The 25,949-nt window shown below is 54.0% G+C and overlaps 2 protein-coding genes across 3 annotated transcripts in view; one reads left to right on the top strand and one right to left on the bottom strand.

Moving 5' to 3' along the window:
• The first annotated feature begins 922 nt into the window (after positions 1-922).
• FPGS (folylpolyglutamate synthase) lies at positions 923-9,792 on the top strand. Of its 2 annotated transcripts, XM_063082168.1 has the most exons (15): positions 923-1,081; positions 2,421-2,549; positions 2,645-2,698; positions 2,783-2,847; positions 4,128-4,242; positions 4,391-4,468; positions 4,601-4,662; positions 4,768-4,870; positions 5,179-5,256; positions 5,535-5,682; positions 5,765-5,854; positions 6,684-6,834; positions 7,057-7,132; positions 8,017-8,083; positions 8,922-9,792. In XM_063082168.1, exons 1-15 carry the CDS (start codon positions 944-946, stop codon positions 9,329-9,331), a joined length of 1,764 nt encoding a protein of 587 aa, XP_062938238.1. In that variant the 5' UTR covers positions 923-943; the 3' UTR covers positions 9,332-9,792. The 2 variants fall into 2 exon arrangements, with proteins under 2 accessions (XP_062938238.1, XP_062938239.1); XM_063082169.1 differs by lacking the exon at positions 2,783-2,847 and having other exon boundaries at positions 4,147-4,242.
• A 626-nt stretch (positions 9,793-10,418) lies between these two features.
• The window catches only part of ENG (endoglin), a 32,321-nt gene continuing 16,790 nt past the window's right edge, over positions 10,419-25,949 (bottom strand). Inside the window, exons 3-16 of the mRNA XM_063082014.1 lie at positions 24,029-24,181; positions 21,448-21,610; positions 20,628-20,672; positions 20,301-20,463; positions 19,928-20,057; positions 19,410-19,584; positions 19,029-19,171; positions 15,097-15,234; positions 14,827-14,865; positions 14,185-14,301; positions 13,593-13,844; positions 12,562-12,616; positions 11,377-11,487; positions 10,419-11,267 (exon numbers count right to left, since the gene is read on the bottom strand). Coding sequence (XP_062938084.1) covers positions 11,143-11,267; positions 11,377-11,487; positions 12,562-12,616; positions 13,593-13,844; positions 14,185-14,301; positions 14,827-14,865; positions 15,097-15,234; positions 19,029-19,171; positions 19,410-19,584; positions 19,928-20,057; positions 20,301-20,463; positions 20,628-20,672; positions 21,448-21,610; positions 24,029-24,181 — 1,809 coding nt within the window. The 3' untranslated portion in view covers positions 10,419-11,142. The remainder of the gene's footprint in view (positions 11,268-11,376; positions 11,488-12,561; positions 12,617-13,592; positions 13,845-14,184; positions 14,302-14,826; positions 14,866-15,096; positions 15,235-19,028; positions 19,172-19,409; positions 19,585-19,927; positions 20,058-20,300; positions 20,464-20,627; positions 20,673-21,447; positions 21,611-24,028; positions 24,182-25,949) is intronic.

Below are 25,949 nucleotides of genomic sequence, written 5' to 3'. Positions count from 1 at the left end.
TTCTTTCCAGACAATGGCTCTGTTTCTATTGTTCTTCCTGGGGAGAGAAAACAGAGTGCCTTCACAGTGGCACCAAAAAGCCACAAGTGGTTCTCTCTCCAGGTGCGTGATGAAGGTGCCTTTGATTTTCTCCTTTTCTCTATTTCCTTCCATGAACATCTGTGGCTTTTGGAACAAAAGCAGTTATACAAAGGACGCGAGTGGACTGCAAAGGAAATATAAACGGCTTTTAGATATAAGAAAAACTGCTCAGTCTCCTTCACAATAAAATAAATATGCAAGTGATAACCACCCCGAAATCCGTTTTTCCACCCATCTGATTGGCAAGGATCAAAGTTAGCTAACAGTAGGAAACAGCTGGCTCCTGCCTTGCTGGAAGCGGGGAAACTGTCCCCTCTGGAGGACAATGTGGCGATATGTATGAAAATGTGAAATGCAAATCACCTTTGACCTGGGCTTTGACTGTCAGATTCTTGAAGGCAGAGGCCGCATCCCCACTGCCTGCGGTCCCCGCGTCGGGTCAGGACATTTCGGGGCCAGGATTCGGTGGCCTCCACAAGGTGTCTGCCAGCTCTGTCACTCTATCCCGGCTCGAAGCTGCCTTCTGGAGCAGAGGCTGAGGGCTTCGGACTGGAACTGGCTATTAGGGGACGTGCGGCCGGGTCCTTGCGAGGATGGTGACGAAAGGAATGCGTGTCCCTCAAGGGGATCGCAAGCCCCCGGGAGCGCGCCCCTCATAAACATGGGTGAAGTGCTGGGCCCGGGCTCCCGCCCCGCACCAGGATGGCCGCGCGGAAGGCGCTGCATTCTTATTGGTGCGCGAGGGCCCTGGGCGGCGCTGATTGGCGGAGGACGGGGAGCGGGTGTGGGCGGGGCGGGCGAGGCGGGGCGGGGCAAGGCGCCTACAGCCGGGGCTTGTCGCACCTCCGGGAGCGTGGGGGCCATGTCGCCGGCGCGCAGCCACCTGCGCGCGGCTCTGTCTCTGGCAGCGGTTTCCGCGCGCAGCTCAGCGACCGGGGTCACGGCGCGGCGGGGGTTGAGCGTGTGGCCCGCGCCGCAGGAACCCGGCATGGAGTATCAGGTACCCGCGGGCCGGCGGGAGGTGGTGCGATGACACGTGGGCCGGGCCGGAGCAGCACAGCATCCGGGCTCCGCCAGGGAAGGGAGACCAGGATCCTGAGACTGGGGGACTCGGCGGGCAGGGACAGGGACCAGGAAATTGGGCCCGAGCCTCTGGATCTGGGAATTCTGAGGCTTTAGTGTCTGGGGTTAGGTGGTGGGAAGGGGCACTGGTGATAGGACTGAGAGGACCAGAAGCTCAGCTGGGATTCTGGAGATGCAGTGACCTCGGAGTCCAAACCTGCAGTGGGACGGGGGAAGAGGGGAAGGAAGGAATTCAGGAGTTAAGACTTGAAAAATCAGGAGTATGAAAAAACAAAACAAAACTCTATAAAAAAAAAAAAAAGGAAAGTCAGGAGTTTAGATGTGGGACTGGAGTCTCCAGGATTCAGAAGATTGGGGATCCAAGTGACCGGAAATGGGGGGTGGGCAGGAATCAGGGTCAGTGGGAGGCCAAAGAATACGGAAAACTGAAAATTTCTGCTGGGGCTATGCCAGGGGCCAGTTGTCAGATGCCAGAACTTGATGCAAGTCAGGCGGGTGGCACCAGTTTGACCAGGGTGGGGCCTCCAACCAGCTTAGAGGACCTGAGGACAAGAAACGTGTGATCTGAGGCCTGAGAGGAAATAAGCAGCACCGTACTCCTGCCCTCAGTGTGGACCCTCCCAAGGCTGTATCTACTGCCTTCCTGGCTACGTGACCCTGACGACATACTTCCTTCCTCTGAGCCTCCTCCTCATTCCCATCTGGTTGTTTCTAGCAGTTCTTCTCTGTCAAAAGGTGGAAACCCCAGGGAATTCCCAAATTCTTTTTTTTTTTTTTTTTTTTTTTTGGTGGCTGGCCGGTTTGGGAACCGAATTCTTGACCTTAGTGTTATAAGGCCACACTCTACCAAGCTAACCAGCCAGCCCAGAATTCCAGAATCTAAGACTCCAGCCTTCTGTAATTTTGGCCCCACCTCTTCTGTAGGGTCCCAACATAGCGGTGGATTCCATCGAGGGAATGAGGGCAAAGGCCCAGAGGGTGAAGCCTGGGGAGGCCAATCAGGAAGCAAGGCTAGCCCTGTTAGTCATGCCACTTTCTTTTCTTGACACACCCTAGGTGAGGCTGAATTGCCCCAGGCTGCCATCTTTGGCAAAGCTGGAAAGATGCCACTTCTATTGCTTATCCTGTAGGCTGGGGCAACAGGCCTGGCACAGCAGGCCTAGCGCCCTGGGTTGGCCACAGGTGTGCTGTATGCCTCTGTCCCTATGGACCCTTAATTAACCTTTATCCTGCTACCTGGGGACTGTGGTTGCCAGGATGCGGTGCGCATGCTCAATACCCTGCAGACCAATGCCAGCTACTTGGAGAAGGCGAAGCGCCAACGGGGTGACCCTCAGACACAGCTGGAAACCATGAGGCAGTACCTGGCATGGAGTGGGCTGCAGGTAAAGTAGGGAGGGCCTGTGATCACTCCCCACCCCCATCAGTCTGTGGGTCCTGTAGCTGAGGACAAGCTGCAGATCTTGTCTATCTGTTCCAGGTGGAGGACTTGGACCGGCTGAACATCATCCATGTCACTGGGACCAAGGGGAAGGTGAGGGGCAGGAGCCAGGGGTATGGTGTCTACTTAGTAGGCTGGTGGAGTGGGGCCTGCCCAGACAATACTTTTTCTTTCAAGGGCTCCACCTGTGCCTTCACTGAGTGTATCCTCCGAAGCTATGGCCTGAAGACGGGATTCTTTAGGTACTGAGTTTCGGAGGGACGTGGTATGTCCTAGCTCTCTGCGGGGCTGTGGAACCAGCCTGCACTTCAGGGCTGGGGTCACCCCCAGGAAGTTAGCTGCATGTCTCTCTTCCCAGTGTTTATTCACTCAACAAATATTGAAATAGTACTTACCATTGGCCCAAGTTTATGGCAACCCTTAATTTTCATAACAAAAAAAATTTGGGGAAGGAGCAGCAACTTGAATGCATAAACTAAATATATAGCTGGAATAGTCAGATGTCTTTTTACTAACTGAAATTCCATATACAATTTCTATTATTTTTTTAAATTAAAAAAATTTGTTTTTGTTAGTTGGCCAGTACAGGGATCTGAACCCTCGACCTTGGCCATATACAATTTTTAAGATCACATAGAAATATTTCTCAATTAGGATGTTTTGGCAGTAAGGAGCAGAAAGCCTGGCTTAAATGATAGGGTAGTGATGACGGCCATATTCAGGCCTTCTGAAGTGGGTGGCAGCAGGAGCCCTTCTGCTCTACCAGCCTCAGCTGTGCCTTTGCCTGCAGACAGCTGGATTCACAGGAGAGGGTGGCCAGGTAGAATGTGGGTCATCTTCATTGTGCTGTACGTGGCTCTGCTAAGCCAACCACCAGGAAAGGAGTGGAATTAATCCAATGGTTATTTCCTCCGGATTTGTTCCTTGTGGTTGAGGTATTTAAGATTTTTGCTTCTTTTTATTTTACCAGTTTCATCAGGCTACCTCTGTAAAGATCTGAAATTAGCTGATTAAGGTCATTTCAGGTCAATATGTTTTCCCTAAACAGTTCTTTGTTCAAAATAAAGAAATGGAGAAAAGGACTCATAATACAAGAGAGTCTTTGAGAATTCAAACATGACACCAATCTGTCTTCTAAAATAATTTTTTGGATAAAAACCCTAACCTTCAACTTGGGCTCACGTGGCCTTGTGGTCCAGCCTAGGGATGCAGCTTGAACACAGCAGATGGGGCCTTGTCCTTGAGATGGGGGTGGGGGGGCACTGATTGATTAGTGTGTGATGGGGAAAGCACAGGAGCCGTTGGAGCCCAGTGGCTCCAACCACTGGGAGAGGTCCAGTGGCATCAGCTCCTGCAGGGCCCACATGATGAGGAGTGGGAACTCTCTTGAGGGCATCAGGGCACCACAGCAGGGGAGTGACATGATCAGATTTGTGTTTCCCAAAGAGAAGTCTGACTGTAGGGCCAGGGAAGGCTGGGGGGCTCACAAAGAGAGTCCTGATGACCCTAGGTCTCCCGGCAGCTCTCCCCACCTGGTGCAGGTGCGTGAGCGGATCCGCATCAACGGGCAGCCCATCAGCCCTGAGCTCTTCACCAAGCACTTCTGGCGCCTCTACCACCGGCTGGAGGAGACCAAGGTGCCCCATGCAGGGGAGCTGGAGGGTGCGCAGGGTGGGGGTGCTGGAGTGGGTGGATGGACCCAGAGGTGCTGCATGTCCCAGGACCCCGTCTCCCCAGAGCATGGGCTGTGGGGGCTCTGGGTCCTGACGTGTTCCTGTGCCACAGGATGGCAGCTGTGTCTCCATGCCTGCCTACTTCCGCTTCCTCACGCTCATGGCCTTCCACGTCTTCCTCGAAGAGAAGGTGTGTGGCCACTCCCCAGAACCCTGTATCTGAGACCTTGGGGATGGGAACCTCAGCAGACGGGGGCTTCCTGCCCCCATGTGGCATCTGGGCACCCCCATACCCACTGCCATGCCCTCTGGTCTTCTGCAGGTGGACCTGGCGGTGGTGGAAGTGGGTATCGGCGGGGCTTATGACTGCACCAACATTATCAGGTGAGGGTGGCTGCTTGGGGAGAGGAGTGGTGACCAGGAGCCCAGACCTCATCTACTGTCTGGTGGCTCAGGACAGGGGTCTCATGGCCCTTTCATCTTCTGCAGGAGGCCTGTGGTGTGTGGAGTCTCCTCTCTTGGCATCGACCACACCAGCCTTCTGGGGGACACAGTGGAGAAGATCGCGTGGCAGAAAGGGGGCATTTTTAAGGTGACCAGGCAGATTGGGGAGGGGAGGTACACAGAAGCCTGGGCCTGGCCCTCAAGGCTCAGGGAAGTGGGTCCAGGCAGGGTCACGTATGTCCTGACTCAGGGTGAGGTCCGGGGCATCAGCAGAGTCTGGGTTCTCGTCCTGGCTCCACTATGTGACTGAAGCAAGTTGAACACCCTCTTTGGCCTCATTCTCCCGTTTGAAACATGAGGGACAAGATGCTGCGTGGCACACCAGACCCAGGGAAGTGGGTGCTGGAGATGGGAGGGTGGAGGGCCCTAGGCAGCCTCTGTCTCACTCTCCCACAGCATGGTGTCCCAGCCTTTACTGTGCTCCAGCCTGAAGGTCCCCTGGCAGTGCTGAGAGACCGAGCCCAGGAGATCTCAGTGAGTCTGATAGGAAAGGGGAGGTGGCAGAGGGTGTGTGGGTGTGTCTCTCCTGACCCGGGAGGCACTTTCTCCTTTGGGGCCTCAGTTTGCTCATCTGTGCGGTGGGGGAGCTGGGCCAGCTGCTTGTCGAGCTGGTATGCAGCTCAGTTCTGGGAGTGGGGCTTGGTGAGTCTGGTCGGTAGGGAGAGATGGGAAGGATAACAGGATCAGGGAGGGCCCCCAGGCCAAGGTGCTGGCAGCAGCTCTGCCGACAGCTGCTGCCTGTCTCTCCACAGTGTCCTCTCTACCTGTGCCCGCCACTGGAAGCCCTGGAGGAAGGGGGGCCACCGCTGACCTTGGGCCTGGAGGGAGAGCACCAGCGGTCCAATGCCGCCTTGGCCTTGCAGCTGGCCCACTGCTGGCTGCAGCAGCAGGACCACCAGGGTGGGTGGGCAGGCAGATGGGTGGGCACATGTGGAGACTGCCTTGGAGCGTCCTGAGCACACTTGGTCTCACACACCCACAGACACTGGGGAGCTGAAGGCATCCAGGCAAAACTTCCTGTGGCAGCTGCCCCTGGCACCGGTGTTCCAGCCTACGTCCCACATGCGGCACGGTGAGTTGGACCTTCCTGCCCACCAGGACCACCACCACGTGTGTTTGTGTCCCTTCAGGTGTTTCTTTTAGTTTCCTGTTTGGGAGGTGGGGGCAGTTTGAGGCTGTGCCTAAGAGGAAGGACTCTGAAGTCAATAAACCTCCATGACCTTGAGTTCATGAATACTTGCTGAGCCTCAGTTTCCTTATTTGCCAGATGAGATGATGATAGGACTCACTGCCATTGGCTGTTGTGAGGATTCAGTGAGGTGACACCACTAAAGTGCTAAGCCTAGAGCGTTGCGGCTGTGGGATAAAGTGCCCAGCTGGTGGCAACTGCTCTCACTGTTGTCATCATCATCAGACCATGAGGTTCTAGAGGCTGGTGATGCTGTCATCTCTTGCCTCCTCCAAAGCTCTCAGCACAGAGTAGGTGCTCATGCTGTTAAACCTCTTTGGCAAATGGTTCCAGTGTGCCCACTGTGTGCGGGGCCCGGTGTCAGGGGTTAATAGACAGTCCTGGAGCCAGGCAGATCTCCACCACATCCTGGCCCCAGAACTCACTTGCTCTGTGAGCTAAGGGCTCTCCGGCAGTCAAACGGGAATAATATAGCAGACCCCTCTCAGCGTTGCCTGGAAGATTCCACCAGATGAAGCAGTGGAAGAGCTGAACGTAGTGACTGGCGCTAGTAAGAGGCTCTTGGGCTGATCAGATCCTCAGAGCGCTCAGAGGGCGCAGTCTGCGGGGAGAGCCAAGCAGTATGTGCAGAGTTGCGGACTGGGGTAGGAGAGGATCCTGGAGGGCTTCTTCCTGGTGGCCGCTGGAGGACTGCCTTGCCTCTGTCCCCCAGGGCTTCGGAACACGGAGTGGCTGGGCCGGACGCAGGTGCTGCGGCGCGGGCCCCTCACCTGGTACCTGGACGGCGCGCACACCACGAGCAGCGTGCAGGCCTGCGTGTGCTGGTTTCGCCAGGCGCTGCAGGCCCGCAAGAGGCCGAGCGCGTGAGTGCTGGGCAGGGGCGGGGTCCGGGGCGGGGCCCGCTTGGAGGGGCGGGGTCTTGGGAAGCTCTGGGGCGGAGCTGCGGTGAAGGAGGCGGGGGTCCAGCTTAGAGGGGCGGGGTCTTGGAGAAGCTCTGGGGCGGGACCATAAGGAAGGAGGCGGGGGTCCCGCGAAGGAGGGGCGGGAGGCGCCGCTCTCAGACCCTGTTCCTGCCCCTGTCGCAGTGGGCCTGAGGTGCGTGTCTTGCTCTTCAACTCCACCGGGGACCGGGACCCTGCGGCCCTGCTGAAGCTGCTGCAGGTGAGGGGCCGACTTGGGGATGGGTGGCAGGCAGGCAGTCCGGAAGCCCTGGTTCTGGCTGTGTGATCCCCGGCGGGTGCCTCAGTTTCCTCAACTGTGAAATGGGGCCAACCCCTCCCCTCTGAATTGTACTGAGGATTAAACCTAAGACTGTTGGGCTCTTGGATAAGTCTAGTCATAGGTCATTGCCCTCATTCTCCTGTGTGGTCAGACTCAAGCAGCTGGTTAAAGGGAAGGCCATGTAGTGGTTAAAGGTGCAGTAGCCCTAGACTCACTTGTCATGCCCCTTTAACCACTAGCATATGACCCTGGACATGAGATGGTATTTCCCTGCTCCTCAGTTTTTCTCTCTGTAAAATGGGGTTGCTACTAAGCGTACCTGCTTCTCAAGTTTGGTTTAAGAAGGCATTGAGCTATAAAGCATGTAGAGGCCTTTCTCTGCTTGGGGAAACTGAGGCTGCCCTAGGCTGTCAGGGCTGAAATAGCTTATGGGGATCGTCCCTCATTTCACAGACCAGGAGGCTGAGGCTCTTTCTATCCAGAACCTTTCCCATTTGTGCAGACAGAAGCTTTCCCCAGCCTGGATCTGGGGCCTGCTTACTAGCTGCGTGACCGTAAGCAAGTACCCCCCTTCCAAGCCTCTGCTCTCATCTGTGCAGTAGGTTGTGCCTTTACTGCTCAGGCCACAGGCCAGGCAGGACATATTGAGGTAGATGGGGGCAGGAGACTGAAGCTGCAAGGCTGGGTTCATGCAGTATCACTCCAGTGCAGCTGGTGGTGGTGGAGACAGCATCTTCAGAGAGGTGGGCTCAGGGGGGCCACGTGAAAGTTGGGGGGGCATCCTCTCAGGGGTCTGACACCAAGTCTTTCCCCTTGGCCTTCAGCCCTGCCAGTTTGATTATGCTGTGTTCTGCCCCAACCTGACAGAGGTGTCATCCACAAGCAATGCAGGTGAGAGGTGACAGGCATGGTCCCTGGGGGTGGACAGGGGGCTGAGGACCCAAGGTGGACTGCTCTGTTGGTGACAGTGGAGGTATGGGGTCAGAGATAGATTTGTTTTGTTGTACAAATACCCTTTGGTACATTTTGAATTTTGTACCATGTAGCTGCAATACTGAAGAATTGTTGGGGAGAATATTTTTCAAAATGCAGGTTATAGCCCATTGATGTTTGTTGAAATCAATTTAGTGGATCTCAACCAGCATATTTTATTCTAAAAATTATCAGTTGCTTTGCACAAAGTAAGGGTAGGTACTGTTTTGTGAAGATTCTGTTCAAGGCATATATGTAACTATGTGAGTCCTAGGTTGCCATGTAAAATGTATATTTTACTGTGCTTCATGTTTTTTAAAAGTTTAAAATAGTGTTGTAAAAAATAAAGATCCCTGGGCTTCACATCAGACTGTCTGGGGAGAGTTCTGGAATCTTCGTTTTTAATCATCTTCCCCAGGAAATACTTATGCCCACCTGGTGAGGTACACCAGCTGGAGACCCATTTTACAGCTGAAGACAGTGAGCGCAGGGTAGGGAAATTGTGCTTTGCAGGCAAAAGCTTTGGAGCTGGACTGCCTGGCTCTGCCTCTCATGACCTTGGGCAAGTCACTAAACCTCTTTGGGCTTCAATTTCCTCATAGTGTCCACTGTGAGGACCCCTAGCAGAGTCTGTTGACATGATGGATGTGAAGGGCCCAGTGCTAAGCAGGTGCTCTAGGTGCCCCTGCTCCTTTCTCCACCCCCTTGTCCCACACCCTGTCCCCTTCACTGACATGCCTGTCTCTGTGCCCTGCAGACCAGCAGAACTTCACAGTGACGCTGGATCAGGTGCTGCTGCGCTGCCTTGAACACCAGCAGCACTGGAACTGCCTGCATGAGGAAGAGTCCAGCCCAGACCTCTGGGGCACCCCTAGTCCAGAGCCTGGGGGTCCTGCATCCCTGCTGCTAGAGCTCCACCCACCCCACCCCTGCAGCGCCAGCTCCCTGGTCTTCAGCTGCATCTCCTATGCCTTGCAGTGGATCAGCCAAGGCCGGGACCCTATCTTTCAGCCACCCAGTTCCCCAAGGGACCTCTTTGCCCACCCTGTGGCAAGCAGCGGGGCCAATGTACTCCATGAGGCTGCTGCCATCCACGTGCTGGTTACGGGCAGCCTGCACTTGGTGGGTGGTGTCCTGAAGCTGCTGGAGCCTTCCCTGTCTCAGTAGCCAAGGTGGTGGGGTTGGATGTGGGAGCCTCCCATACCTGCCCTGCATTCTCTCCATGAACTCATATATATATACTGGGTGCTTTTTGTTTTCTGCTTTCCTGATTCTGTCTAGACTGGCTCAGGGACCCAGGCTGTGGGCGACGGAATAGAGAGGCTGAGAGAGGACGTCCTCTACCTTTGAGGCTCTGTGCCTTGGCCTCTTCTTCCCAGCCAAGACAGCCAGGAGGCTTCCCAGGTCTCACTGTTGTAGCAGGGCTAGCGGCCCAACCCAGCTCCCCTCCCACCTTCCTGCCTCCTGGCTCAGGCCCAGCTTATTGTGTGAGCTGCCTGGCCAGGCCTAGGGTCCTGCTGGGTGCCGGGCAAGAGATTTCCTCCTCCTAATGCCTTCTGGGAAAGGAAAAGCCCCTGCCTGGGACACCCTGGGGACAGAAGGTGGCTGGAGTGAATTAAAGCCTTAAACTCTTTTTTTTTTAAAGAAATGGCAAAACCTTTGACTGATTCTTGACCTCCAGCTTCCTCAACAGACAATAGGGGGATGGGGGCTGCACATGGTGAAGGAACTGGATTGTGTAGAGGGAGCCTGGGCTGTATGCCCTGAGACCAATCCCTTCCTCCCTCTGAGCCTCAGGTGGCCTGTCTGTGACATGAGAAGACAGGACTGATTGATGTCTGTTGATCACATGCCAGGCACTGCTTCACAGACCTCCTCGCAGAGACCTTGTGAAAGAGATTTTGCCTATTTTACAGATGAGGGGAGGTATGGTTGGTATGGGACCTGCCCATGGCAGGTCTAGGATTTGAACTCAGGGCTGTCGAGGACCTGTGTTCAGAAACAGGGCTCCTAGTGTTTGATTTCTCACAGCCTCCAGCCCTAGCATGTGCTGTCCAGCAAGAGAGTGGCAGAGGGGGACTGGTTTCATCCAAACCTGCTGTGCCCTGGCCGCCTGCCACTGTTCAGGATGCCACACCTGCCTCGGGCCAGCCCAGTGGGGACAAGAGCAGCCCTGTTCTGCACCCCCAATCCCCCCTCCCCTCCCCCATTTTAGATGTCCCTCCCTTTCTCTCAGCCCAGCCCAGCCCTGGTTTCGTGGTCTGATTTATTGGTGGTGAATATACAGGGGTGGACCCAGAATAAGCAGCTCAGCCACTCCCCATCTGCTGCTGCCCCATGGGCTGGGTGGGGGGTCTCCAAGTGGCAGTTGCAGGGAGGAGCTAGGCTCTCCCACCCCCATGGTTTTTGCCATCCTTTGAGCTCCCAGGCTGAGCACCCTTAGACTACTGTCACCCCCACCAAAGTTGTGCTAGTCCGGGTGTGGGGGCTGCTGGGACCAGATCCAGGTGGCTCTGGGCTGGGCCCTCTTCCTATGGAGGAGGTGCTGTCAGCCTGGGTGGGCTGGGTGGGCTGGGTCTGTTTCGAGTTCTCCCCCTTGCCCAAGCCAGGTCAACAGTACTGGATCCGGGTTCAAATGACAGGGCCTTGGGTCTCTACAACGATGTGGACATACAGGGCAGCGGTCCTTCTCTTCATGGTCCTGGTCAGCCATATCCCAGACCCACTGGGTTAGAAGAGATGAGGAGAATGTGGACTGGGGTGGGGGTCTCCACGGTGTTCCAAACTGGTGCCCCCACTGGCAGCAGGCCTCTGAGAGGCAGGCGGGGTAGTGGGTGCAGAGAGCATGCTCCATCGTTCAAGTGGAGGGGCTGGGTCCTGGGATGAGTTCACAGCCAGTGGTTTCCAGCTGGTGGCTGCTCAGTCTCTCCCACTGGGTGAGGGCTGGTGGGGTGGCCCCCAGGGCTCTGGGCCAGGTGCTATGCCATGCTACTGGTGGAGCAGGGGGTGCTCTGGGTGCTCCCAATGCTGTGGTTGGTGCTGCTGCTCTCCGAGGAGGCCGGGGCAGCCACTGCCACCATGGGCTCCTGCTTGCCAGGGGGACCTGGGAGCAGGGGCGGGGGGGAGGTCAGGGCCCCGCCAGGGCTCCCCACTTCCTCAGAGGCTTCACTGGGCTCCCCCAGGTGGCAGTGGAGGGGGCCCGGGATACTCACGCGTGTGCGAGTAGATGTACCAGAGCGCAGCGGTGAGCAGGGCCCCGATGAGGAAGGCACCGAAGGTGATGCCCAGCACAGCGGGCAGGACGAGGCCTTTGCCTGTGCAACCTGTGGGCACCATGCGGTCAACGCCACTGCCTTGCCCGGCCCGGCCCCCGCCCTGTTGTGCTGCCAAGAGCACGGGTGTTGATGCCATTCCCATTCAACCACTGACCCTGACTTCTCTGAACCTCAGTCTCCCCGTCTTGCAAATGGACTCATCACACCTATGCCTGGCACTAAGCTGTGGTTGCTGTGAGCATCGCCCAGAGGGCCCAGCCAGGCCTTTGGGCAATGCCTCTGCCTTCCAAGGCTGACGGAGGTGCATTTTCCGGGGAAATGGAGGTATAATGTGAGCAAAGAGTGAGAGGGGCCCAGGAGTCCAGAGCCTGCCCCGCCCCACTGTGTGACCTCAGGTCAGCCCCTGCCCCTCCTGAGCCCTACACCAAGTAGAGGATGGGCCAGAGCACCTCCAACGGCTCTTCAGCTCTGCTCTTGGGTTGTCCCAAGCCTCATTCCTCCCACTCTCCCATCTCCTGTGTGATTTTGGGCCAGGCAGCCTCCCTCAGGCCTCTGACTTGCCATCTGTGCAATGGGGCTATTAGCCCTGCTTTCTTCGTCCTGGGCTGGGATTGGGGGCTCCGTTGTGGCCTGCATGGGTGAGTGGTGAGTGCCCCCACCCCCATCCCTGCCTGTGCTCCATTGTCACTTCTGCCTGGTGGGGGCCTCAGCCCAGGGGAAACTACTAAAGAGGCTGGAGGGTGCTGGGCTGAAGGGGCATCCTCCACAACGGGAGCCTCAGGGAAGACAAGATCAGTACCACCCCCAAGGTGCCTTTGTCCCATCCAGGAGGCCCCAGCCCTCAGGAAGTTCAACCAGCAGCCATGGGGATGGAGAGGAGAGGTGACAGGGAATACAGGCCTGGAATCCTGTCTCAAAGAGTCTCATCTAAGATGCAGCCATGGGTCCTACTCTACACTGCTGGGGCTCTGGGAAGCCCTTCTCCTGCCCCTCACCCCATGGCTGCCTTCTCTGGGATCCCCCCTGCCATGTGCCCAGGCCCCCACCTCCAGGCTGTCCATTGTGCCCCACTCAGACCTCAGTCACTGGAGCAAACCCCAGAGAGACCCAGAGGGAGCTCACCAGACAGGTCGGGGCTGATGATGTTCAGGTGCATGGAGACAGTCCTGTGCACTTCCTGGGGAAGGAAGAGAGTGGGTGTGGCACAGCCTGTGGGAGGCAGCTTCCAGGCTTATTTCCTGGCTCTGCCACCCTGGCTTGTCACACAGCCCACCCCGGAGCCTTGGCTTTGAGTCCCATCTCCACCACTTTCTAGCAGGTGTCTTTGGGCAAGTCCTGGGAGTCCTGTGGTGTGGAAGAGCATTGGGTGGACAGCCCCCAGCTGCTGGTGGAACATTTCCTGTGAGCCTGGAAGTCCCTGGTGCCCAGGAGTGCTGTGGGAGTGCCCTGCCTCCATTATCACTGTTAGCGCCTTGGGGAGATGAGCCAGGTCGGCCCAGAGGCCCAGGCTCACTGCAGCTGGAAGGGAGGCCCCTTAGGGGTGGCCCCGAAGGCTTCCCTAGTTTCAACCAACCAGAGATGTGTTTATTTCTGGAGACCTTTCTGTGTGCAAGGGCCTTGGGGTGACTGTGGGTGCATCCAGGACCAAGTGCCTGAGAATGGAGAGTTACTAGATGGTGGTGTTGGACCAGCAAATGCAGACAATCAGGATTTTGTGTCCTTTGTCTTAACCCCCCTCCCTGAGGTCTCCTGTTCATTGAGATTACATTGGTGATCATACTACATGGATGGGTGGGTGGGTGGGTGGATGAATGACTGGGTGCGAGGGGGGAAGTATTGATTGATGGATGGATGACTGGGTGGGCAGGTGGATGGATGGATGGATGGACAGGTGAATAAGTGGAAGAATGAGTGGACGGGTGGATAGTTACAGCTGTATATCCTACCAATGCCCCAGACACAGCAATTCCATCAAACAGTTGTCAGGTGGCAGAAAGAGTGCCCCTGGCAGCCATACTGTCAAGCCACATGCCTGACTATGGCTCTGCCCCATGCCAGCTGTCCCACATCCCCCTAGGCTGCCACGGCCCTACCTGCAAACCCCAGACCTGGAAGCCACCTCTGAAACTGGGCCTGGCTCAGGCCCCACTCACCTGGGACCAGGTCTTGCCACGCAGGGCTATGGTGCAGCTGAGGGTGCCAACTGTGGGTGTGGGCACCATATGGACACGGAGGAGGAAGCTGAAGCGCAGGTCACCATTAGGGCTTGGGGACAGCAGGCTCACACAGCTGCCCTTGGCTGCCTGTCCCTGGATGAGTTCCACGATGTCCGCCTCAGGCCCCAAATCCAGGTGGCAGCTGTCTAGCTGGAGCAGGAGCTCAGGGACTGAGGGGGACACGCTCACCTGAATGGGCAGGTAAGAGGGACGAGGCATGGGTAGTTACTCTTAACCCTCCCCACTACCTGTTCTCTTGAAATAAGCTAGAAGGAAGAGTTCCCACCCCTGAATCCTAATGGTGGAAGGAAAGGGATGGGCCTGCCTGCAGCAAATCAGGAGAAGGTGACATTCCTATCAGTGCCCACGAGTAATGCCTTCTCTATCTGTCCCTTTCCGTGCACCTAGGCTGGCTCCCTCCTTCCTCCAGGAAGTAAGTTCAATTCTCATCTGGTCTGTAGGACGGTCGAAGGAGAGGCGCATAAGTCCAGGAGCTGGGAGGCCTGAGGGGTGAGGGGCAGCCCAGTACCTGCACAAAACCCTGCTGGCCCAGCTCCATGGTGCTGGAGGCCTGGAGGAAGTGCGGGCTGAGGTAGAGGCCCAGCTGGAAGGAGAGGCTTTCCGTGTTGACACAGTGCACCTTTTTCTGTGGGAGGACGGGAGGGGGACTTGGTCACTCTGGGCAGCACCAGCCAGGAAGGTGTGGGGGGTGGGGGTGGGAACAGGAGCCATGGCCCAGAGGAGTTGCCTGATTCTCATCCTCTTAAAAAAAACCTAATATTTATCAAGAACGCAGTCTGTGCCAGCTTGTGTGCAATGCTTTCCATGTCACATCTCAGAGACTGCTCATAAGCAACCCTTCTGGGGCGGTCCTTTCTTATGCCACAGTTTACTGATGATCACCTTTGGGCCCAGAAAGCTTCAGTGATTTGCTTAAAGCCATACAGCCAAAATGTGCTAAAACCCTCTGACTTAAGAGGCCGAGAGCGAAACCCTCAATGGTACTGCTCCCGTTGTACAGAAGGGGAGACTGAGGCATGCCGGAGATGTGGCTTGCCAGGATCAGGGCCCGAGTTTCCTGAGGCCTGCTCCCTCCCAGGCCAGGAAGGGGCTCCGGCCCAGGCAGCCAACCCTGTACCAGGTGGGTTAGCACGGTGACCATCCATCTCACCCGCTGTGGTGATGAGCTCGACAGGAAATTGACGACCACCTGCAGGACAGAGCCAAGTTGCTGGTTAGAGCCAGAAAGGACCCCAGAGAATATCCCACCAACTCACCCATTTTATGGATAGGGAGACTGGGCTAACCAATGGCCAAGCTTGTCTTGTGTTCCTACTGGGCGCCACACCCCACTCTCCCTCCTCAGCCTGGAGGATCAGGGAGGCTCCCAGGGAGGCACCAAGTAAGCTGGTCATGACACCTATTGGGCCCTGGCCCTCACCTCATTGCTGATCATATTTCCTGTCTCTTCCATGCCACAGCTGGAGTAGGTGCTGCGCAAGACAAACTGGTCATTGCTGTCCTCAGCCTGGCAGCTGGGGTCCCAGAAGGTCAGACCCGTGATGATGCACTTCAGAGCCTGGGTCGGAGGAGGGGGCACCATCAGGAGGCACGGTCCCTGGGGCCTGTCTGTCACACCCCAGCACCAAGGACTGCCCATGACCCAGGGGTCCCAAATCACAGCCATTCCTCTACTCCCCTCTTCATTTTGTTAGATCTCATCATCTGATACCATTTCAGACTTAATATTTTTCTTGTACTTGCTCACTTTTGTACTTAGCCTTGTCCTAAGCAATAATATCTGTGACATCATAAATTTGATTTGCTACTTACTGTTTTTCTTCTATATATGTTAAAATAAATACAGTACTATTCCATTCATTCAAGTTTCACATACAATCATTGCTCACAGCCCCAGGGGCATGCAGACCCTACCAGCATGATCCAATCTCATACCTGGGGTGGGCAAACTTTTCCTATAAAGGGCCAGATTTTCAATATTTTAGGCCTTGCAGGCTATATGGTCTCTGCTGTAATTACCCAACTCTGCCATAACCTGCAAGTAGCCCTGGATAATACGTAAGCGGATGGATGTGACTGTGTGCCAATAAAACTTTGTTCTGAAAAACAGGCAGCCAGCCAGAGCTTGCCAACCCGTCCTGGAAGAATCAAACCTTAGAATTTCTCAGTCTTACCCTTAGGATCAGAGAATCTCAGAGTCTTAGAGAAGAGTGGGCTGTGGTGGTCCCATGTGAGTCCACCTAGCTCACATCCACTATTCTAGGACAGCACCCCTGACCACTACTGCCCCCAGCTGCCCAGGGCCACGTCAGCAGACATCAGCCCACTGAATAGAAATGGCTCTGGGGAAGATCCAGAGACACATGGGCCTGGAATTCAAATTCTGCACACTGACCACATTTCATAAGTCAATGAGAGGGCAGAGTGCTCCATGTTTGGGGTGAATCTGTTCAGAACCTTTTCTTTGTGTTTTCTTCTGCACAGAAGTATGTACTTAGAGAAAATGTGCAGATTTGTGTGATTTTTTGTATGTGTATTTTTATTTTTATTTTTATTTTTCTGACTGGTAAGGGGATTGCAACCCTTGGCATGGTGTTGTCTGCACCACACTCAGCCAGCGAGCGCACGGGCCATCCCTATACAGGATCCGAACCCGCGGCCTCGGCGCTACCAGTGCAGCACTCTCCCGAGTGAGCCACAGGGCCTGCCCTTGTATGTGTATTTTTAACAAATGGCATCATACTGTCCTTTATGATGCAGCTTAGTTTCTCACCCAACAATAAATTATATACATCTTTCTGTGTCTATATTTATAAATTTACCACAGTTTTTATAACTGCACATAATGTTCCAAAGATTGATGGATTATAATTTACTTGTTCAGGACCCTACTGATGGATATTTAGGTTCCTAAGTTTCCTCTCTTACGAATAATGTGACAGGGACCAGCCTTTTGCAACAGGCAATAGTTTCTTTAGGGTGGTAGAAATGCTGGGTCACAGGACAAAATTTACAAGTTAAGTTTTTTTTTTCTTTTCTGTGGCTGGCTAGTATGGGGATTGAACTCCGGACATGGGTGTTCTCAGCACCACACTAACCAGCTGAGTTACCCGGCCAGCCCACAAGGTAAATTTGAATGGCAAATTAGAATAGCTGCCATCAAATTGCTCTCTGATGAATTGTGTCTGGAACTAAACTCCCACCAGCCATGTGTGAGTGTCCCATTTCCCTTCGCCTTTGACAAGGTGTTTTTCTGTCTTCTGAACACTATTGTCTGAACAATTCACCTAACGCAAATTATTTTTATTTTCAGCAGGAAAGCAGTTTTTAAGTATTTGGGCAGAAAGTTGAGAGCTCTGCAAAGTCTGTCAACAAGATGCAGAATCAGGGAGTGCCACTGCCTTGGGACACCAGTCACCGCCGGTCACTGCACCACCTCCTCCTCCTTCTAGCCACCTGCCGGGCCAGGCAGAGGCAGGGGAGGAGGGGCAGGCAGGCATGGACAGGCAGGGCTTCATCCAGGCCCATATACCCCATACCCAGAAAAACTTCCATGTGGACTTGAGCACAGAGTTCAAGGTCATTCTAAATATCCCTGAGATAACACGGATGACTTATTAAAGCCCTGGTGGAGAGATTTCCTGCCTCAGAAAGGCCATGAATAATCATGAAGGGGAAGATGGGCAGCTAGGATGGCCCAATTTTTTAAATGTCCAGAAAGTTAAAAAACACAGTAGCTGGGGCCGAGCCCGTGGTGCACTCGGGAGAGTGTGGCGCTGGGAGCGCGGCAACGCTCCCGCTGCGGGTTCGGATCCTATATGGGAATGGCCGGTGCACTCACTGGCTGAGTGCCCGTCACGAAAAAGACAAAAAAAAAAAAAAAAAAAGCACAGTAGCTGAAATTTAAAGAACTACAACAAATCAGGGGAAATGATGGACAAAGGGCCAACATTTTTCTTTGTGTGAAATGCTTATAAAAGTCATCAATGAACCCCATGATAAAGAGACTTAGGTTATCATCATTCACATGGAGCCACGCCCATGCTCACTACTAATCAAAGAATTATAAATTAAGACAAGAATGAAACACCATGTTCCACCTCCCAAATGGCAAAGGTTTTTGTTGTTGTTTTTAATTCTGCAGAGAGAGAAGTGGTCAAAGTGCTCTCACAGATCAGCAGCAAAAATTCATCTTTGGAAAGGGGGTTGGCAACTTGTATAAAAACTTCACTCATTTTGACCCAGTAATCCCACTAATATGGAAATCTACCCTGAGAAAATAATCCTATAAAAATAAAAATTTCATGCACAATGACATTTTTTGCATATTTCTAATATTACAGAATTGGAAACAACCTAAATGTCTAACAAGGAAGGAGGAGTTGATTATGGCATGTCAATAAGATGGAATAATATGTGCTTATTAAACATGATATTAGGTACAGATGTCAAAGTTCTTAAAATATGTGGGGCCGGCCCGTGGCTCACTCGGGAGAGTGTGGTGCTGATAACACCAAGGCCACGGGTTCGGATCCTATATAGGGATGGCTGGTTAGCTCACGTGGGAGAGCGTGGTGCTGACAACACCAAGTCAAGGGTTAAGATCCCCTTACCGGTCATCTTTAAAAAAAAAAGTTCTTAAAATATGTTAAAAGAGATAGCAGGAAACAAAGCATTCATTAAGAATACACCAATATAGGGCCGGCCCATGGTTCACTTTGGAGAGTGTGGTGCTGATAACACCAAGGCCACAGGTTCAGATCCCTGTATAGGGATGGCCGGTTGGCTCACTTGGGAGAGCATGGTGATGACAACATCAAGTCAAGGGTTAAGATCCCTTTATTGATCATCTTTTTTTTAAAAAAAAGAATACACCAATATAAAAAACACTCCATAAAGAAACACATCAAAATGTTGGCAGACATTGTCTTTGGGTGGGGAGATTAAGATTTTCTTCTTTTTGAATTTTCCATGTATTTTTTAAAAGCATGTGTTGTTTTTATAATATATTTGTTCATCAATCAGGCAGAGATCACATTGTGCAGATATTCTGTTAAATAACCACCCAGCTCAACCAGCATCTAGGATGAATAATAGCGACTATCTGTAAATAGTGCTATTTACTGAGCACTTACTATGCCCAGCACATGACTGTGCCATAGGCTGGACCTGTCAGACCTCATTCAATTCTCACCACATGGTAGGTACCATTATCAACCCCATTCTACAAGTGGGAAAACCGAGACTTGCAGAGGGATGTGACTTGTTACTGTGCCTGCGCTAGGACCTCAAGATTCTTGGGCTAGTGAAGGGACCAGCTACCCATGTTAACCCGAGTAGGCGTTCCCTTACCTCAAGGTGATCTTTCTTGAGTACCAGAGTCATGGCGTCATTGGTGCACTTCGGCTGGATCAGGGACATGAGCAGCTCCGGGCTGCAGCTGTCCTTGGGAGGGGTGGTCTGGACCGGTGCGGGTGAGGTCTGCAGCCCACTTCCTGCGGGGTAGCAGAGGCGGGTCAGGCAGTCACTGAGTGCTCACCATGAACTGGCACTAAGCTCTTCTATGGCTGGCTACTCTCATTGCCCCCAGTTTGTAGATGAGAAAAATGAGGCTCAGAGAGGTTATGTAACTTGCCTAAGCTCACACAGTGATGCTTCACTGACAATGGTGTGGAATCTGATCCAAGGGAGGACAAGGGAGGAGAGGGGCAAGGGAAGGGGGCTGGTGCTCACCACAGCCGGGGACCCGCAGGGAGACGACACTGGCCAGAGGGAGCTCCACAAAGGACGCTATGACACTGGCGTTGAGCATCCGGGCCTCCCCCAGCAGGCCTTCTGGTGTATCTGGGAGCACGAAGCCAAGCATGCTCTTTTCTGGAAAGATCTTGAAGGAATATTCTCCAGTGGTCTAATGGCAGGGAGAGAGGAAGAACAGGGAGCTATAGCTACAGGCAGGTGCACTGCAGGCCAGCCAGAGCTGCGTCAGGCCCTGGTCCTGCTGTCTCCTCTGCTCCTGCTGTTTCCTCTGCCTGGTCACCTTCCCCGGCACCTACTGGCTCCTGTTCCTCCTTCAGCCTCAGCTTGGGGTTGAACCCAACTTCACCTCTCTTGGAACCTTCCCTGACCCCGTGGGCTGTGGGCTGGGTTAGTGGATCAGGGAAGGCTTCCTGGAGGAGGTGGCCTCTAGGTGAAGGTCTGAAGGGCAGAGGCTGGGAGTCTGGTTTCTGTTTGGGGAGCAGTGCAAGGCTCACCCAGATCTGCATGGTGTGATTGGCATCGATGAGCCAGGACACGTAGGGTGGACCCTGAAGGATGAGGACGGCGTCGAGATGCCCAGACTCGCAGCTCAGTTCCACCTTCACCGTGACGGTCTGGGGCTTGCTGTGAGACAGACAGCCGCATCAGCGCGGGCGGGGCTGCGGGGCTGGGCAAGGCCAGGCCTGGACGGGGCCTGGCGTCGGGGGACAGCGACTGCGCCCTTAACTGGCCAGGTGTGAGCCTAAGAGATGGGGGTGGGACTAGGGCGAGTTTGGGGCCCATCACGGAGTTCACTGTGTCTTACCTGGCCGGGGCGGGGCTTAAGGAGGGGGCGGGGCCTGGCAGGGTGGGGGCGGACACCCTTACCCGGCGGAGGGGCCCGGCAGGACCCTGAGGATGTGCGCCTCCTTGTGGCCGGCCACGCCTTCCAAGCGGCAGCCCCGGACCGAGGCCGGGGCACTTTGCCATTCGAGAGTGCGGCCCATGTCCTGGCCGTCTTTCGGCATGCAAAAGGACGATGACCTCGGGGCTGCGGAGACAAGCGCACCTCAGTCACCTCCTGAACGGCCCTGCACCTGACACAGAGCCCCTCCTCTCAGCCGGAGACAGTGGTGTAGGACGGGCAGAATGGAGCCGCAAAGGGGGGGGAGGGCATCAAAGGACCTGGGTTCAAATGTCTCCTCCACCAATTACCTGCCGAGTGACCCTGGGCAAGTCCCCGGTCCTCTGTTTCCTCATCTGTCAACACAGGGTTAATAGAAGGGATGAGCCCATGGCACAAGTTAGAGATGCAGCCCAGCACTACCCAGCACAACACCCCATTCTCAACACCCCATTCTCTGTGGCCGGTAAGGGGATCTGAACCCGTGACTTTCATGTTCCCAGCGCCAAGCTTTCCCGATTGAGCTAACCGGCCAGCCCTCCCATTTCAATCTTTCTTACAGCATTTACCATGACCTGAGATTAGAGTTTTGTATCTGTGTACATGTTTATTGTCATCCCATCATCACGACATCAGTTCCAGCTGGGCAGAGCCTGATCTGTCCCCACAGAGTCCTCAACTGCCTAGCATAGGTCTGAGCACATAGTAGATGCACAATATAAAATATGAAAGTGCTTGGGCCGGCCCGTGGCTCACTCGGGAGAGTGCGGTGCTGATAACACCAAGGCCCCAGGTTCAGATCCCATATATGGATGGCCGGTTCGCTCACTGGCTGAGCGTGGTGCTCCCAACACCAAGTCAAGGGTTAAGATCCCCTTACCGGTCATCTTTAAAAAAAAAAAAAAAAATGAAAGTGCTGTTCTTTAAGGTCAAAAAAGCACATAGTTCAATCTGATATTTGGGGAAGGAGAAGTCACTGTCCCAAGAGAGCACTGTCTTGCTGTGTGTGACCTGAGGCAAATCAAATCCTCTCTTGGAACGTTAGTGCTAGATTCTGAGGAATGGGCCAGAGGAGCTCAGATTCCTCCAGAGGTGAGTTATGAGCCCAGAGAGGCTGCCGAGGAAGCTGACCTTGGCCCAGACGGAGGAGGATGCTGCGGGGATTGTCCAGCTCAGCAGCAGAAGCGATGGGGCCCTTCGTTGCTGCCCACTCGAGGATCTGGCTCTTGGTAGTAAAGGGTGGTAGCTGTGTGGTGTTCACTCCTGGGGACTCTTGGAAGATGACCAACGGGTTCTAGGGTGACACATGGAGGCTCGGAGTGCTGTTTCTGGTTCTGAGTCCCCTTTGTCCCATGTGGGAGGTCAGGAAGTAATTTGGGGAGTCAGCCCATTGGCTGAGAAGAGACCAGGGCTGAGGATGCATTCAGCCCAGAGCCTCCCAGCCAGATCTGCCCCACCCCTCTTTCACACCTGGGGGGCTAGAAAGACACACATCCTTGTTTACCCCCCTGTACACCCGTCACCCACCCACCTCTCCATATCTGTACTCATTCAATCCACATTTAATGGCATCATGTAGTCACTGTCTGTCTCCCTCTACTCTCTGAGGGTCTGCCTTGCACATCTCTGCTCAGTGCTTGACACATAGTAGGCACTGAGAAATATTTGTCTGACTGTGCTGGGCCCAGCACTGGAGATCCTGGCACGCCAGCTTCACCCTGACACATGGCCCTTGTGGGTGCTCCCTGCACATGGGAAGGGAGGAAGGAAGGGAGGAAGGAAAGAAATGGATGAAGAAATGGATGAATTAAAGACCAGAGGCCTGGGGGATCTTGCTGTCCCTAAACTAAACATGCATCAGGTTATTTGAGGCAAGAGAAGACAGAGGGTATTATTTAATAAGAAACAAAGGAGCAAGACAGGTCCCCCCGTTGGACAGGAATGGGGAATCTGGGTGGTTTCCACGCCTCACTGCCTCCATTGCCCATGCCTCAGGAGAGACCCTGGTGGGCTGGGGCAAGGAAACAGGGAAGACTTCCTGGAGGAGGTGCCCTGGAGAGGAGTGATTCAGAGGCAGCTGTTGGGGCCACCAACTCAAAGTTCCTTTGTGTTCTGTCTCCAAAGCCAAGGGCATTGGACTGAAGCAACAGCAGCAACATAAGGGCTTTAGGTTAGATCTTAAGGAGGACTGTGGCAGTGACAGTAGGCAAGACACCACAGAACGGTTCACCTAGGACAAAGCCAGATACCTTCTCTGCAGGAATTGAACAAGGGGCAAAGCGATCAGCTATCAGTGCCTGGGATGAGGAACGCAGCCCCCATGGTGGGAAGGGCTAGGCCAGTGATTTAAAAATGGGGGGGGGGTCGTCTGTAAAATGGGGATATAGTGAGGATTAAAGGGCTCGCCGTTTGTCCGTGGCTTGGCGCTGGGTCTGGCACCGAGACCCGTGCCGCGCCCGCGCCTCTTTGTCCCCTTCGGTGGCCTCCAGGCCCGCGTCCCGGCTCCGACGCCCCCTCCCCTGTCCCCTGGGTATTCTTAGCCCGCGAGGAAGGCGCGGCCGAGGCCGAAGCCGGTGGCGGCGGCGGCGGCTGCTGCGACCTTCCGGCCCGCGGGCGCGTGTCGTGTTCCCGCGTCACCCCGGGCCCGCCGGGCAGCGGGAGGGGTGCGTGGGGAGGGGCCGTGGGAGGCGCCGCCCTCCCGGGCCTCGACCTCCGCGTCGCCGCCCTCCTGCTGCATTTGGCCCGCTCCCTCCCTCCGGGGACTTTCCGTGCCGGCTCGTCGTCTGTCTCTGTGCTGTCTCTGTCGCCCGTCTGGGTTCTTCAGCCCTGCTTCCCATCCTCAGCTTCTCCCTCTGCCTCCCGCCTGCCTCCCAGCCAGCCCCGGCCCCGGGACTGTCTCCTCTCCCCGTCGCCTCTGCCCCTCTGTCGGTCTGTCCCTCCCACAACAGACCCGCCCGCTTTGGGGTTTCCAAGTTTCTGTGCCTCTCTCTTGTTATCTTTACTCTCCCCCTAGGCTCTGGCTCTCTCCTCTCTCCCTCTGTTTTCTCTGCTGTAAACAACAGCTGCTCACATCTGGGGGCACCTCCCAGGGCCTTCCATGTGGAGGGGGCAGTGGGACAGGCCACCCCACCTCCTCCTGCCCTGAGCCCCCTGGCTGTGGCTGCCAGCCAGCTGACCTCCTCTCTATGGTGGATGTTTAACACTTAAAACTTCAGTTTTTTCAAAATAACTTTTCTCCAGTGTAGGCCATGTCAATTAGAGCAACTCTGGTAAATACAGCAAAGTGTAAAGAACGAAATAAATGTCTCTCAATCCTATTTCCCAGCCATAACCACTGTTACCACATTGTTAGGTTTCCTCCCGGCACCTTTCCTCTGTACTTAAATATTTTCAAATATATGTCTTGAAAACTTTTCTTCCTGAATATCAATTGATATATCAATTGGAATATCATTGAGTCCAATCGTCCCAGTGGACAGATGGGCAAACTGAGGCTGTGCAAAAGATCAGAGTTCCCGACTCCCACCTCCCGGTCTGGACTCTACCCCAGGTCCTGCTGCTCTCTGGGCTCTCTTCGGCAGAACCCAGGCAAATAATGTCAGAATGAAAAGCAGCAGGGCCACTGGGGTGGGAGACCCTGACCCACAGTGCTGGACAGCAGGGGCCTCCCATGGCCAGTGCCTCAGCCTGGGGTCAGAGATAATGCACTCACGTGGGCCAAGTAGAGTGGGATTCCCAGGGTGTGGAGCTGCAGGAAGACATTATTGTTCACACTGAGGACCAGAAGCGCCTCTCGGGGCCAGGTGCCATTGTGTTTGGATGCCTGGAGAGTCAGCTCCAGTTGTGAGAACTCCTGGGATGGGAGCTGGGGAGAGACACACACAGACCAGTCAGACTTGCACCGGTTGTGCCACCCAGATCATGGTGATGATGTGTTTATGTGGCTTCCACTCCACTGTCTTGCCTGGCTTGTCCATCCTCGTCACCCAGTGTCCAGAGCAGTATCTGGCCCTCAGCACCTCCTCAGAAAATACATGCTGGGCCGACCCCGTGGCTCACTCGGGAGAGTGCGGCGCTGGAAGTGCAGCAGCGCTCCCGCCGCGGGTTCGGATCCTATATAGGGATGGCCGGTGCGCTCACTGGCTGAGAGCCGTGTGGGCGACACCAAGCCAAGGATTGCGATCCTCTTACCGGTCACAAAAAAGAAAAAAAAAAAAAAGAAAATACATGCTGAACAAATGAAGGTGATTGGTGTCATCAAATCCAAAGAGAGAAAAAAATTTGGGATGAGCCTAAACTTCATCCAACAGTCAATCAAGGTTTGTTTCTATTGAGTGCCTGCTGTGTACTGGGCCTACACCCATCTATGTGGCTTAGACAGTACCCTGTGTGTGGGGGCAGTGACCCCTCCCCCATCATGCCTACTCCCTCTTCAGCTGTCCCTGGGTGACAACTCTGCTTCCAGCCCACTTAAGGCACTCACAATTGCTCCAGTTCGCAGTACATATTCCTGTTGGCTTTGCTATTTTAAACTATTAAAATGCTGGTATTTTTGTTGGTATATTTATATACTTATACCATTATTTTGGTATAAGAATGTAAAGCTGAAATCATTTATGTCTTGCAATATGCCCACTGCATTAAAAATTTTAATTGATCAATGGTATATGTGTTTAGAATGTTTTCATAACAACAACAATAATAATAACACTTATATAGGGCTTACTATGTGCCAAGCCTGTTCTAAGGGCTTTACACATGATGAGGAAACCAAGGCACAGAGAGGTAAAATCATTTGTTCACGATCACCCAGCAAATAAGTAGGAGGCTGGGATTTGGACCTGGGCAGGTCTCTACTCTCAACCACTAAACTCCCCTGCCACATTTTTCTACACCTTATTCCAAGAAGGAAAAGAACACAGCGATTCATGGGGCAAAGCTTCTATTGGAAGAATGACCTCTGCTCTGCTCAGAGACTTTCTGAACCAGCGGGTGGAGTGTGAACAGGTGAGTACTGAGACTGAGACAGGTAAATGCCCCAGAAGCCCCACCGACTCAGGACAAAGACAGATGGAAACACTTCACTGAAACACAGACTCCAGCTCTCAAACAAAAGCTAGGAGTCAGGCCGGCCTGTGGCTCACTCGGTAGAGTGCAGTGCTGATAACACCAAGGCCACGGGTTCGGATCCTATATAGGGATGGCCGGTTTGCTCACTGGCTGAGCGTGGTGCTGACAACACCAAGTCAAGGGTTGAGATCCCCTTACCGGTCAAAAAAAAAAAAAAAAAAAAAAAAAAGCTAGGAGTCTAAAATCTGACCCCCACAGTCTCCTCAAAGCAATCAAAAAGAAGACGATTTCAAGACGAAACCAAGTGGAAAGTTTTTGGATTTAGCTTCTAATCATCAACGTGTCATTTCCCCAAATGATGTCACAAAGCCAGAGACAGCATTTCAGCTGCTGGAAAAATCTGCCCAGAAATATTTCCGTTACTCAGTAATGACACCATAATCACCCTTTGTTTGTAAGTTTGCTCTTTAAAACAAAAAAGAGCAAATATTATTTCATTTGCAATGTTTCAAAAATAATTTTTTTCATATTAGTGTGCTATGTAGGTTGGTTATTTTAAAATA

Source organism: Cynocephalus volans, chromosome 17 (assembly GCF_027409185.1).
Source record: "Cynocephalus volans isolate mCynVol1 chromosome 17, mCynVol1.pri, whole genome shotgun sequence".
In the NCBI taxonomy this organism is placed as follows: Eukaryota; Metazoa; Chordata; class Mammalia; order Dermoptera; family Cynocephalidae; genus Cynocephalus; species Cynocephalus volans.
The sequence above is the reverse complement of the archived record's forward strand: the minus strand, read 5'-3'. Positions and strand labels throughout refer to the sequence as shown.

Bases quoted from the DNA above. Each gene is read 5' to 3' on its own strand.
- FPGS (XM_063082168.1), top strand. From the start codon at position 944: ATGTCGCCGGCGCGCAGCCACCTGCGCGCGGCTCTGTCTCTGGCAGCG. The intron at 2,699-2,782 runs GTGAGGGGCAGG...TTTTCTTTCAAG, and splicing joins TCACTGGGACCAAGGGGAAG to GGCTCCACCTGTGCCTTCAC. The intron at 2,848-4,127 runs GTACTGAGTTTC...GTCTCCCGGCAG, and splicing joins CTGAAGACGGGATTCTTTAG to CTCTCCCCACCTGGTGCAGG.